We start from the raw sequence: 14,514 nt of genomic DNA, 5'->3' as shown, positions 1-14,514 counted from the left end.
AATCAATAGTGCATGCTCATCAGGAATACGGCAAAGTATGTAATGGGCCATCTGAGGAAGAGCATGGTCAGAACATCCAGGGAAGTTGTTAGTCTTCCTTTGCTTGGTGCTGTTGAGGCTGACCCAGTGTTGGGCCTCCCAGTTCAAGAGAGTTGTGGACAAACTGGGTTGGACCCATTGAAGGGCTACTAGGAAGATCAGGGATCTAGAGTATGTAGTCTTTGAAACAGGTGGAGGGAATTTGGCTTGTTCAGTCTGGCAAAGGAGATTGGGGTGACCTAACAGCCACCTGCAACTGCTTGAAGGACGGCTCCAGAGATGATGCAGACAGACTCCTCTTGGTAGTGACAGTTGATACAATGAGAGACAATGGCCACAAACCACAGCTTGAAAAATTCAGATTGCACATTAGGAAAACCTTCTTCCCACACACTCGGTGAGGGGCAGATCTCTTTTCTTGGAGATTTGCAAAGCTTATCTAGAAAAAGCCACAGCTCAGCTGATATGTTCAAGCAGGAGAGCAGATGAGATCTCCTGAGATCCCTTACTACCAAAAGTCCTGTAATTCTACCAAATCAGAGCACTGAGACCTCTGCTTTCTTCTTCTCTTTAAAATAAAGACAATGCTCAGCCAGAATTCAATAAGTAAGAAACCAGGATTCAACAAGTAAGAAAACAAAGAAACCCCTAAGCAAGTAAACAAGCAAGCAGACAAACAAAACCCTAAGTAAACAAGCAAGCAAACAAATAAAACCCCCAAATGACAAATGAGTTGTGTTTATTTAATTCCCCACTTTGCAGTCAGCCTCATGATTTCTGTGGATTTAATGCTTTATTTTTTTTTTTATTTTTTTCTGGCATTGGCTGCTAATTTGTATTCTGAGTGAAATCACATGTGAACATTTGCTAGCTCAGTCTCTAATAAATTTGCAGCACCTGGTGAAAGAGGGAAAACGGCTCAAGTAGAGATGTTGATGAGAGCACCTCTAACTGCATGTAAGATCTGTGTTTGTTCTAGGATCTGTGTAAATCTACTGCAAGAAGCAAGAGGACTTAGAAATAGCTATTCTATTGTAAGCTTCACTTGCATCTCCAAAAATAAAACCAAAGTGCCTTTTGTGAAGAACTGCAACAGTCATCTCTTCTGAGCCACCAGAGGAAATAAAAGTGAAAGAAGTTAAACAGTTAAAGAGTTGAAGATTTTGTCACGTGTTCTTGTCTGGGTCAATGTCCGCTTTCATTCTGCTGGGACTCTCAAGCTGGTCTTAGTTTAGATGGTACTTGAAGCAATGAGCCCACCTGGGACAAAGCTGAAGAACGAGATCTGTGATTTGATGCATGGCTACCTTTAATCCTGCCTGGCAAGAAAGCAAGGGGAGGGAAGAAACAAAGAAAGAATGAATAAATCCCTGTCATGCTGACTCACTACCTTTTGAACTGTAAGCTTTGAACTGCATGCAACAGTTTCTGTGCCTTACTGATGCTTCATGTTCCCAGCTAGAAATCACCTTTGTGTCATTTCTCAGCCCATCAGCCTGCAGTAAATTGTTCCATGAGCACTATAAATGTAAAAGTCAGCTCTGGAGGTGAGGAAGAAGCCTCGGGAATGAGGAGTAAGACCCTGGGGGAGAGCAGCCGCTCAGGAGACATCAAAAAGGGACAAGTGATCCTTGCTGCCTATGTGATTGTAACCATAGAGCTGTCCTTCATCTTCATGCAGATGGGAGTCATGCCTGTGAGTATGGGTTATTTTGTTTCACAGCACGCCTTGCCTTCAAGTGCTAGGCTATGTAATTTTCCAGGAAAGCTATCTAGAGATTTTCTAGCAAGAGAGAGGAAAGTGTTTTCCTACCTAGCTGTGACTGTGTTCAGTATATGCCCAGGCAGTAAAAGCGAGTTTATTATTTGTACTGTAGTAACACCTAGAGACCTTTCCTGGCCTGATGGCTCTGGGTGGAACTAATGTGCTTTGTATCTTCTTGCTTGTAGTGGGAGGGTGACCCAATGAGCAGGCAGCAGAAATCATTGGTTTGAGAGCAGAGGTGGGTTTTTTTGAGAGTGTAATAAACCAGCCATGAGTAGGATTCATTTCTTTTCGCTGGACTTTTCTGCCTGTGTCATGGTTTAAACAAAGTCAGCCATGAATTACACAGTTCTCTCTCACTCCCCCCCCCCCCCCCTTTTTGCCCTCCCCTTGCTCCCAGAAGGATGGGAAGGAGAATCAAAAGAATGCAACTCCCACAGGTTGAGATAAGAACAGTTTAGTAACTAAAGTATAACACAAATCACTACTGCTACCACCAATAATAATAATGATAAAGGAAATAACAAGGGAAGAGAATTACAACACCTCAGCACTCGCCAACCAATAACTTGCCCCACCCCACCCGACCGAGCACCGACCGATACCTCGTCCAACCACACAGTCCTAGCTCTTCTGGGTAACTCTCAGTTACATCCTGGGCATGACGTGCTGTGGTATGGAATACCTCTTTGGTCAGTTTAGGTCAGGTGTCCTGTCTCTGCTTCCTCCTGGCTTCCCCTCCTCCCTGGCAGAGCATGAGACTCAGAAAGTCCTTGGCCAGACCAAACGTTTGAGCAGTAACTAAAAACATTGGTGCTATCAGCACCGTTCCCAGGCCAAAAGTCAAAAACACAGCACTGCACCAGCTACCAAGAAGGAGAAAAAATGACTGCTACTGCTGAACCCAGGGCAGCCTGGTTTTGTAGAATCATAGAATCATTTAGATTGAAAAGACCCTTAAGATCACTGAGTTCAACCATAAACCACACACTGCCAAGTCTACCACCAAACCATGTTCCTAAGTGCCACATTTATACATCTTCTAAATACTTCCAGGGATGGTGACTCAACACTTCCTTGTGCAGCCTGTTCCAGTGCTTGACAACCTTTTGGTGAAGAAATTGTTCCTAATACCCAATCTGAACCTCCCCTGGCACAACTTGAGGCTGTCACCTCTTGTCCTATTGCTTCTTACTTGGCAGAAGAGATTGACACGCACCTTGCTTCATCTTCCTTTCTGGTAGTTGTAGAGAGAAATAGGATCTCTGCTCAGCCTCTTATCCTCCAGGCTGAGCAACCCCAGTTCCCTCAGCTGCTTCTCATGCAACTTATGCTCTACACACTTCACTAACTTTGTTGCTCTTCGTTGGATGTGCAGCCGGTGTCTGACCCAGTGAAGATTTCATCTCTAGGTATGGGGAACTGCAGGAAGTGCTTGTTTGGAGCTGTAGTTCTCTCAACCAAAACAGTAAGGTCTTTATTCAGAAATATAGCATACCTCGTTTCCTCTGACCTATTGATTTTGTTGTTTGTTTTTTCTTTTTTAGTACTTGGCCAAGAGCGTAGGTTTGGATTCAGTGGGTTTTGGCTACCTCCAGACAACCTTTGGTGTCCTCCAGCTTGTGGGAGGTTCCATTTTTGGGAGGTAAGAGAGAACAATTCTCATGGCCTTTTACCTAGCTGAAAAAGGCCAGACATTTTTTACTATAGTAAAAAGTCATATTGTTCTGGTTCTTGGTCCTGTTGAAATGTTTGAAGATTTTATAAATGGGTGAGGGGAGAATAAATACTATAGTTAGAAATACTGCAACATAGAAGCAGCCTTTTTATTAACTTAGCTGTGTTTTAATGACACACATATAAGTGTAGCAATACACTGGGAGCAGGCTTAAACTATCAGTCTTCAGAGCCCAGCTCTTAACAGCTTAATCCTGCGAATGTTTTATAGCTATGTATAATCTAAGAAATGTCTTGTGACTGGGAAACCTAAAAAAAAAAGGAGGGTATTTATTGATGTTAAGTAGAGCCATCAGTGAAAATAATTGAGGGTCATGTTGTTTCTACAGCTGAATCTCACTGCAAGCTAGACTTGCATCAATTTTTAAGAATGGATCTATCTATAAGTTCGTCTATAAAAATAAGAAGAGTGGAAGGGACTCAGGGTTTCTGCCTCTCTACCCCATGGGACACATGCTTCTGTTCCTAATAAAACGTAAGCAGCCCCCAAAAAATTGTGAGATGGGGGAATACATTCCCAAAAAGCAGAAAAAATTTGAAAGAGCAGTGTAATCCAGATTCAGAAAACTAAAGTGAGGATGAGAAAATCTACCTTTTCTTCTCAGTCTTGCTACTGGTCAACAAAGTAATAAATGGATATGGAGCTGTTGTGTGCCTCAGTGCTCTACAAGATCCTCTAGTAGATGGTGTGTAGCACTTCAAGGATCTGATCTCTAAAAGCCCTTCAATGCTAACATAATACACATTTTAAAGTTAATAGCATCAAATTCTCCAGTGCAGTTTGGAAGAAAATGCATTCCTAAGAATGAAGATGGTATGGTGCAAGGGGCCAATTTGAATGCTTTTTCTATTAATATACAAATCTAGAGTAATATTTCTGGTCTGGATCTGGTGCCATCTGAAATCTGATTTTCCTCTGCACATGTCATTCAGTAATGTCTGGAGGGGATGCTGAAGGGAAGAAAAAGGTAAACCTGAATCCGTCCAGGTCTAGGTTCCCGCTGGTGTAGGTGGGACTGAAGGTGTATACTGCCAGATTGAAGCCAAAATTTGCAATGTAGGTTTGAGATAAAAAGGATTTTCCTAGATGTGAGGCTGCTTTGACCTCAGTATGAAGGTAGATAAAGAGAAAATGGGAAGGAGGGGGATAAGAGACATAAAAATGTGTAGCTTAGGTCTGTTTTTCTTGTTCTTCTTGCTTGATGCTCCTAAACAGCCAGGAGAAGATGAAGCACTGAATTTACTCTTCAGTAACAAAACAAAAAAAAACAACCCTGGACTATGTAGTAAGCCAAGGTCTTTAAGTTACAAACAGCTAATATAAACTTCCCTGGCATTCATGTAAACAGTGAAGTTTTGACCTGTACTTCTTTCTCAGTGTGAAGCCCTTTAATTACTTATGCTTAACTTTGTAGACCAGGCTTGGCATTCTGGGGGGGTTGTTTCTTTTGGCGTAATCACAACTAATAGCAGATGAACATTACCTTGCATAGCAAACTGTACTATACAACTTCAACAAAATGAAGAAAGGAGGAATTGTAGTGGAAAAAAGCTGTCTAGAGCCTGTTTTAGCCCCAGTTGCTCAGAACCCTTTCTGTGGTACTCTCAGACTTTGTCTGACTTAGCTTTTCAAAATAACTTGGAGTTGAATAAAACCTGAGCCAAAACCTGATTCAGCTGTTTTGTTGTTTTGTTTTTTTTTCTCAAACAGAAAAAAATGGAGTCACTATTAAGTCTTTATTGAACCTAAATAGAAAACTTCCCCTTTGTTTTATTTTTTTTTAAGTTATGCTGAAAGAGAAATGTTGCTCTGACCATCATCTGGAAAGAAATTGAAATAACTTCAATTACCACTGAACCTGAACAAAAAAAAATTAGCTAGCCTGATTCCCTGGTCTGAACCAACTCTGAGATTCACAAAGTAAAATTTGAGGGCACCGTATGCTCTGAAAAGATAATATTGAATGAGTTGCTGAGCTGTTATAATTGCCTCTGCCTGTGGCTGGTGTTTAGCAGCCACATTTATTCACTGGAATGCCAGAGCAGGAGGCTTAAGCAAGCACATTATCTTGCGCTTATGAAGGGTCTGGAAATAGGCTAAGAGATGGCAGTTGCTGGTGTATTCCCGCATTATTTCAAAGTGTATGTCCCTGAATTCCCGGGTGGGCAGCTGGTGCTTCAGCAGTGGTCCTTGCAGTCCTCCTCCAGGCAAGACTTACACTGGGTAGGGTGGGGGGCTTGTTTTGGTTTTTCATTTGTTGGGTTTTTTTGCTTGTTTTGTTTTGTATTATCGTCTCTGAATATCTTGTCCTCTTGGGATCTGCGCACTTCTGAGAATCTGACCAGTGCTTCCCATGGGGAATGAGAGTGAGGTGGCCATGCAACTCCATCCATCTGGGTGCATCACTCTTGCAATGACCTGCATAGTCCCACTTGTGACAGCCTTGTATCATTTCTGTACTAGGTTTGCAGATAAATTTGGTGCCCGAGCAGCCTTAATTCTTTCCTGTGCATCTGGAAGTGCCTTCTTCCTGCTTATGTCCATCTCCACGAGCGTCCCCCTCCTCTTCCTCTCCAGGCTGCCAGCAGTGTTCATGCATGGGCTACCAGGTAATGTAGGTCAGGGCTGAGGGGCTTTCCAAATTGCTTTTATTGCCAGAGTCCTCGCTCCTTGCTCACATTGCTCAAGTCAACAGGCTCAACAGCATGAAGGAAGGCAGGAGGAGCATTTGATGGTTATCGGGGTGAAACGGTAAGAACATGAAGGAACAGGTTTATTAGTTTATGGAAAGCAGGGCTATTAGCCTTTAGTCCCAGGTCCATCCTCCTGTATGATCTTGTGCAAATTGCTTGGACTTCACCATTCAGACACAGGTGACAATCACTTGTTGGCAGCAGTGCTGTCCCAGACTTCTCAGCTGCCTTCTTGCAACCATGGTATTTTATAGGAAAGCTTTTCCTTTTCTCATGGTAAAGTGAGTGTATTGTTCAAAATGAAACATGATTGCCAAAAATACCTTCAGTTACCCACTAAGCTGTTCTGATTTTGTTGATCTTTCCTAGATGTTTCTAGTAAAAACCATAAACCTTTAGCTACTAGAAGTCTCTGAACTCACACAAGAGGACAGGTTGATAGCATGTTAAGACTCTTCTTGCCTTTTGTGAAGTGGCTTGGGTGATTTTGTTTCCTATGACTGACAAGCTGAACCAATTCCACACCAACAGTGTGCAAGGACAGTTCTGTGGCAGGTGCTGTTTTTGTGTCCTAAAAATTTGTGTGTTTGCTGCTCAGACCCTGTGGCAAGCTTCTTCTAGGGATTTGTTTTTCTCCGCAGGTGCTCAGAAGGTTATTACAGACATGACTACTCCTTCCCAACGTGCTGATGCTTTGGGGAAGCTGGGTCTTTGCTTTGGAATAGGCATCATCATTGGCTCTGTCCTAGGAGGTGTCTTCTCCACCAAATTAGGGTGAGTGCCCCACTTGTTCAGTGTTGGCCTTGTTGCAACCATTGAAGGAGCTGCTAAGGGGTATTTTGCTCCTTCCTCAGCTTACTGCTGGTGGCAGTAGAGGATCATACCAGAACTCAAAATTTTGCTTTTGGTACTGCTACAAAGAACTTCCATGGTTTTTAAGGAGACCTTGTTGAAAATCTCATCTTCTGTCTACTTAAATTGATTTAAAAACAAGTTGGATTGGGAAATGGAGTCTGTCTGTCTCCTGGTTGTTCTCTTTGGGGCTGAGTGTGCTGGAAAGCAGCACGTACTACATAGCCTGCTTTTAAGAAACAGTGTTGTACAGCTGAGAAATGGAAATAAGGAGCAGTGTGAAACTTGTGGGGAAATTGGTGCACTTGGGGGATGCTTGGGAAATGGGAAAACAAGCCTGGAACAGCGATAGAAAAGAGCGAGGAGGTCTAGCCCTGTCACAGCAAGATGAAGCCCATGCCTGCCATTTCCCTGTTTGCTTTGCGCAGTCTGGCACATTGTAGCAGGCTGACACCTTCTCTTATGTGCTGCAACAGGAAAGAAATGCTTGATTTTACTGAATGTACCAGTATCTGTTCATTATTAGTAGAGGAAGCACAAAAGGTGTAGTGTGTCAGAGAACTTTGCAGGCAGGGTAGTACACGTGGCTATAACCTTCCTGGAAGATTACCCAGCATCTCTCTAGTGGAGAACAAAAAAAGACCTAACAAAAACCCTTGTGAATTTTTGAGCATTTTTTTGCTCTGCTTCTTTTATTATGGACACTTGCTTCTGCAGAATCAGGTGAGCATGGAAATAACTTTTTTCAAACTTTGTGAGCATTAGAGCTGTGCTACAGTGTAGAATAGTGGTTGAAAATCACTAGGAGAAGCTCTGGGTTTAGTGAATCTGCCTTGTCACTGGCAAGCGTCGGTCAGTGTCGCTGGCAGGGGTCAGTGTCCACTAGATATCACTGTGGGCTTGCCCACCAGTGTTCCTGACACTGCCTCTCACCACCATGGTGATCCAGGGCCACCTTACCAGCCTACGTCCCACCTCCCTTCCTTTGTACTGCAATGCCATCTTGTTAAAAATCAACTTTCATGAACTCCAGGATGTGAAGTTAAATGTCATTGATTTTTTTTGTGTGTGTGTTTTTTTTTTCTCATGATCTTTGTCCTAGTGTGATAAGCACCATGGACTGTATGAGGTGATACGTGCTTAGGGCATGCTCCATTATGGTGTTAGGCATCGCACATTGCTCTCTGAACCCTGTTGTGTGTCCACATGCATTCAGGTGCTGCAGCAATACTACTTTGCGTCTCAAATCTTTGCAAAGGTTAATGATTAGAATACTTTAACCTTGCTTCTTTAGGGAGTAGCCCCTGAAAACTCTGTTTGCTGCTGTACCTTGGCAGCATTGGGTCAAATTAATTGCTGCAGACAATCTCAGGAGTTTTCTTCATCTCACTTGAAACCTGAAAGGTTTTCTTTAATTATTTTGTGATTGGTGCCTGTTCTGTGTTTGTGAATTGACACAAGGCTGGCTAGGAGGATTCATTTTGTAGTTGAATATAGTGCACAAAATGAAAATTGGGGATGTACATAAAAAATAATTCAGGATTTTAAAGTTTTTATAGCTGTTGATGCTTGGATACAGTTTTAATTAGTATTATTTTTAATTGAATACAGTGATTGTGTCCCTTTGTGCATGTCAGCTGTCTGAAAATAAAGGTTACTTCAGTTCCCACCTTAATCTTTGATTATTTGCCCATATTTAAGAATTGTTATCTAGCAAAAAATTATGGGGTTTTACTTTCCAGCGTGTGCATCAGTTGCTGGTGTATGGAAAAATCAGTAATAGTAGAGAATCCCCTGTTTCAATTCACTATTTAGGGATAGTTGAATGCATTCCAGCATTTGAATGTTGGGACTTGATGCTGTCAGACGACAGAATGCTTCCAGACTCCCCTTATTTTGGAAGCTTCTGGCCTTTACATTAGTGCCTGCAACATAACACCGAGGAAAGTGAATGTTAGTGGTCATTACAGAAAAGTAAGGGACCTGCGCTTGGAGAAGTACGTAGCTTTTGACTTTCCCATCACAGTGGGTTATTTCCCTTGCATCCGGCGGAGGGCAGCTTCGGCTCGCAGTTCATGCCTCACTGCCGGAGTACCCATCCCATCGCTGAGATTTCGGGGCTGGCTCTTCCGTCCTGTAGAAGTACTACGGAAAGCAGCCTGTCTGCCGGCAGCATTTCGTTTTCTGCATGAGGATCTGTGCATCCTCGTGGAAGGATGGTAGGAATTCCCATTAAAAAGGGACAAAGTCCAACGCACTGGCAGAATCCTTCTTGACCACCCTGACATGCAGAGGGCTGATTGGATTTTATAAACAACAGCTTGAGGCTGAGAAGATCACTCTGGGTGTTTGGTAGAACCTTTGCTGCAATCAGATCCCACCTTCCCTCTGACACTGTGCTTAGTTCCTCTGCCAGATTTCTGTGCAAAGAAAAGGAGGAGCAACCTACTGATTTTTAGCCTTTTGGCTGATGCTGTTGGTGAGTTGGCAGGTGAAGACAGCTCCACGCCACCAAACAGCCTCCAGAGCATCCCCAGCACCTCTGACTGTGTCTGAAGCACTAACCTGGAGGGAAAGCAGTGGGTGTTGCATTATGGTCATACCCGGGGCTCCTTGACCTTGTTGCCATATCCCACAGATCAGCTGTTAATCATCCCTCTCTGCCACATTTTAAAAGGAAGGCTCCAGCTGTACTTGGAGCTGCATAATTACTTCCATCTTTTTCACAGAAGAATGGCCCATTCTCCTTCCTCTGAAAATAAGGATTTCTGCTATGTCATGGAAGAGCAAAGCTGGAGACTTCTGTCCAGTCTGTTCTTCGCTTTCCCTTGCCACAAAGCTGGCCAGCTTTCCCTGTCTGTTGACAGCATTATTCATACCTTAGCAGTGGTTTGTGTACAAGAGACAGGGCAGAAACCAGTCTCAGTTCCTCAGCTGATGTCATTTTGGTATTATGCAACTGTATTGTATTTACCATTGATGCATTTGACCTAAGGAGCCAGTCTGTTGTTGTTTTTATTGTTGGAATAATATTTGTCAACTGTTATTTATTAAAGGAGCCCCAGGGAAGTTGAATGGCTTGTTTTGATTCGCATAGGATTTTTTTGGATGTTGGGTCCTGACCTCCACTCCTAAGCTGTAGCCACTGTCTGCAGCCCTTCTCTCTCTGAAGTACTATACTTTTCCCCCATGTTTTCCAAAACTTTGGATGAACATGTGGCAAAGGAATTGTGACTTTTAGACCGGATATGTTTCATCTATAGAGCGTGGCTTTTCCTTTTGTAGTTAAAGGAGCTGCTTGCCATCTGGCTTCAACTTACTGAATTTAACTGCTGGAGACCTTGCTGTTAATATATAGCCCTGTCCACTTGCCTCTGTACAGACAGTGCATACAGCTGTGAAGAACACACTTTTTATGGGTAGAGTGATGGTCAGGCAAATTTACACCGCATGAGGATGAGGTTTAAACCAATTTATTAACACAAGCAGTTGCAATATTAACCATTTGGAAAGTGTTTTCATGTTTCTGTGCTGTTTTGTTTGTTTTTTTTTTGGGGGGGGGGGTCTTGTTTGCTTTTTAAATAAATAAATAAATAAAAATTAGTGTTTTCTGGTCATTGGATTGGATTGTAAATATAAAATACCTAGCTTGAAAATAATGCCTGTAGACCAGCCAAGGTCCCCAGGTTCTTGGATAGTCTGAAAACACCATGCCAGCTCATGCACAAAAGGTGACTAAGAAAAGGAACTCTGTTTGCTCCCTACAAATGTTCCCCCCTCCCTGTACATTTATTGCAAAGCTGTTAGGGGACCACAGGCTGCAGGTGAGTGTGAGTGTGTACCCCTGAAGAGAACTGATTTGGTATTTGCAGTAGACTTTCAAGGCAGCGCTGTGGATGAAAGGTGAAAGAAGAAGGCTGGATTAGTCTTTAAAAGTGGAAAGATGAGCCTAGGTAGCTAATTACAGAGATTTCATCCTTTCTTCTGGGACTATGATTAATTGCATTTGGCTTATTTCTTCTTTCTTTCTAACAAGGACATACAGAAGCTTTGCTGCATGACCGAAGATTTGTTTGCTTTCTATGGGCAAGGAGAGGTTTCTTCGATTTAGTGACTCAGCTGTAGGCTTAAATCTTCTGGAGCAATTATTCTTTTGAACTTGGGATTTTCCTGGTCAAACCCCTTCAGTTTCTTATTTAATATTATTACAGCAGGCTTTGGGGATAGTCTTTTTTTCCCTGGCTGTGCTATTATCCTTCTTCCTCAAGGGGAAAAGAAGGAGCTTTTTCACCTGGAGTAGGGAGTTGCATTTCTTTTCAATAACCCATTTGAACAATGTCCTCTGGCAGGGGATTTCTCATCGCTTCACAGAACAGTGGAAAAAACTGTGGGTGTTAAAGGGCTGAAGGCTGGGAGCCGGGAAGGCTGGTGGGAATACGGCAAAGGGTGAGAGGGCTGTGCTCAATTTCGGGACAAAGCAGGGCATTCTGCTGCTGGGAGCTGCTCCTGCTGCCTTCAGTAGAAACTGTGGTATGTCTCTGCCTGGGATGATGTTGATTGGCCAAGCAGCATGGATCGGTGACACTTGTACAGTCATTGCTTTTTCCTTTGTATCAAGGGACATTGGAGAAAGGGAGGTGGTGTCTGTCATCCACAAGCTGCAGTGTGGTCTATTACTGTTGGTAGAGCTGTGTGGTGTCTTGGGAGAGAATAGCAAATGGGCTGTTTGTCAAGGAGCTGGTGGTATGGGGAAGGCACAGAGGACCACAGTTGTGCCCTTCCGGATCCAGAGATTCTTTTTTAACTTTACCCTGCATGACAACAATTATAATTTTGGAATCCATGGTCCCAAAAATCGTCTGTATGGTCTATGTTAGCCAGGGCTGGATAGAGGATCGTGCACATCATCCCTCCACATCTTGTTGGTTGAGGGTTCAGGCCTAAGGCTTCTCTTTCTCCTCTGTTCCCATCACTAGAGCTTTCTAGTTCTGATGACTTGTTTAATCTATTCTTGAACCTGTGAAATGCCTCAGTGCATAAAGGCCTTTGGGTGGAGTTCACCTAATCTTAGATATCTACAGTGGAGACAGTTATACCTAAATTTGCTGTTCAGACTCCATGTGGTTGATGGACAGACACAGGCACTTCTACAGCACCATTTACCTCCTCATGAAGCAGGCCTGAAACAACTCAGGGAAGCAGCTTGCTTCACAAGATTTCTACCTGCTTAATACCAAAACACTAGCTCTGGCTATCAGCACATTGTGCCTGTGCTCACAGTTCTGGAGTTTGATACTGGTTTGTGAGCATACCAGAAGTCACCAGGATATAGGTCCTGAACAGTATCCCCTGTCTGTGCTGCCTTCATGCAACAGAAAGGACTGCATGAAGCTCAGCCCCAGCCCTTCCTTCCTGCAAACCTCTACACCACCTACCACTTCTAGGGCACCAGTTTTAGATTTGGGTCCACTAGCTTTCTCCTATTTACCCATTGGAAGATCACAGTAATACTGCAAAGGTGCCCTCATTCCTCCTTTGCAGACCTTCAGGAAACCTGGTTCTTCCATGTTCTCCCTATAACCCATTGTCTGAACTTCAGTGGCATGATGATGGGGCTAAGAGCTCCTCTTTGGTTCTTCACCTATAGGTGGGGCCCTTTCCCAAGGGAGGAAGTGGAGTTCTGGGTAGGAACCAGCAGCTCATGGGTGGGAGAGCCCATGCCTTGTGTCTGCACTTAAGGGTATTGGGGTATGACTGAGGAGGGCTGAGCTTGAATTGAGCTAATCACTTGTTGCTTGGCAGCCCACTCCTCAGGATTTTCAGAAGCTCCCCATTTTCTTTCAAAACCCACTTAGTTTTCTTCAGGTATTTAGTGGGAAGGTTGTGAGTGTGGCTATGCCAGCTCACAGGGCACGTCATGGAATCGTAGAACAGTTTGGGTTGGAAGGGACCTTTAAAAGTCATCTAGTCCAACCTTCCTGCAATAAGCAGGGACATCTTCAACTACAGCAGGTTGCTCAGAGCACTGTCCAACCTGACCTTAAATGTCCATCTGCCTCTTCTCCCCACAGCACTCTCCTTCCTCCTAAGCATCTCTGACCTTTTGGGTTAGCTGCTTCATCTTCCCAAGGAAACCGTGATGAAAAGGCATTTAAAGAAAAAGAAATAATAAGAAGAAAAGGAGAACTTCCTCATGTGGCTGGTTTGTGCTGCTTAGACAGAGGGCTGAGGTGCGAGGGCTTGCACCAGAAGCATGGGAAGAAAGAGCAATTTGTGGCATGGGTTGATAGTGGTTACCCCAGCAGATGGACAGTTAGGAAGTGAAGGGAGGGAGGAGGGGAATACATATGGGAGAGCCAAGGAAGTTTCCCGACTGCTTTCTCCATCTTCCATCACTCATGTGTGCCGGGGAGGCTGCCCTGCCTCACTGCCTCATGCCTGGAGTCAGAAAGTGAGTGGGTGGCGGGTGAGCGAAACCCTGCTTTATGCGTGGTGGCTAGATCACAATCAAAAGCTTGTGTGTTTGTGAAGTGAGCTCTGCTAAACAGTTACGGATGTTTGAATGCCACTCCCCTCAGCCAGTGCTTGGAAAGCCATGGGTTTCTGTGCAGTGCCGTGCCCTGCCTGGTGGGTTGTTAGCTGTGATTCTGTGAAGGTTGCATTGAGGTGGTGGCCAATTTTTCTTGTCAAGCCTGGCTTAACAATCTCAAGTGTAAAACACAAAGAAAAATGAAAAAATCCGAAATGTGGAATTTTATGGAAAGGCACAAGGTATTTTGAGTCTGGCCTTGCTAGCAGAGGCAGTGTCAGAGAGCTGAACATGACCATCGCTGCACAAGTTGCACAATAAGGCAGTGTCTGCTCATGACTGACTCACTGGACCTTCATCTGCTTTTCTGAATCCTTGAATATTTCATGACTGGGCAGCAAATCCAGCAGTATCACTGGGTATTGAAATCTATGGAAATGGAATCATAGAATCATAGAATAGTTAGGGTTGGAAAGGACCTTAAGATCATCAAGTTCCACCCCCCCTGCCATGGGCAGGGACACCTCACATTAAACCATGTCACCCAAGGCCTCGTCCAACCTGGTCTTGAACACTGTCAGGGATGGAGCATTCACAACCTTCCTGGGCAACCCATTCCAGTGCCTCACCACCCTAACAGGAAAGAATTTCCTCCTTATATCCAATCTAAACTTCCCCTGTTTAAGTTTTAACCTGTTACCCCTTGTCCTATCACTGCAGTGTTTTCTTTATTAACAGAAAATAGAAAACTCAGAAGAGGCTGTGGTTAATCCCTGAATTGGGATTTGGGGCTTGGCTCTGCTGTGATTTTCCTATGATGCAAGTAAGTCTTCCCATCCCTCTGCACTGGTGTTCCTCGTGCATAATTTGGAGCAATGAGATTTTTTTTCCTCCCCTC

At 43.8% G+C, this 14,514-nt stretch overlaps 1 protein-coding gene across 4 annotated transcripts in view; it reads left to right on the top strand.

Annotated features, from left to right (window-relative positions):
• Positions 1–14,514, top strand: part of SLC22A18 (solute carrier family 22 member 18) — a 79,719-nt gene that overhangs the window by 11,765 nt on the left and 53,440 nt on the right. For 3 of the 4 annotated variants that reach the window (XM_061463074.1, XM_061463070.1, XM_061463073.1), the window contains 3 exons: positions 3,352–3,449; positions 6,006–6,151; positions 6,877–7,009. In XM_061463074.1, coding sequence (XP_061319058.1) covers positions 3,352–3,449; positions 6,006–6,151; positions 6,877–7,009 — 377 coding nt within the window. Of the gene's footprint in view, positions 1–1,138; positions 1,736–3,351; positions 3,450–6,005; positions 6,152–6,876; positions 7,010–14,514 lie in introns of those variants that run through there. The other variant, XM_061463072.1, reaches the window with a different exon arrangement.

The sequence above is a fragment of the Pezoporus flaviventris genome, unplaced genomic scaffold, assembly GCF_033815535.1.
Source record: "Pezoporus flaviventris isolate CSIRO_AGI_PZ_B2104156 unplaced genomic scaffold, CSIRO_AGI_Pfla_v1 ptg000036l, whole genome shotgun sequence".
NCBI lineage: Eukaryota > Metazoa > Chordata > Aves > Psittaciformes > Psittacidae > Pezoporus > Pezoporus flaviventris.
This window is presented reverse-complemented; position numbering and strand designations above follow the sequence as displayed.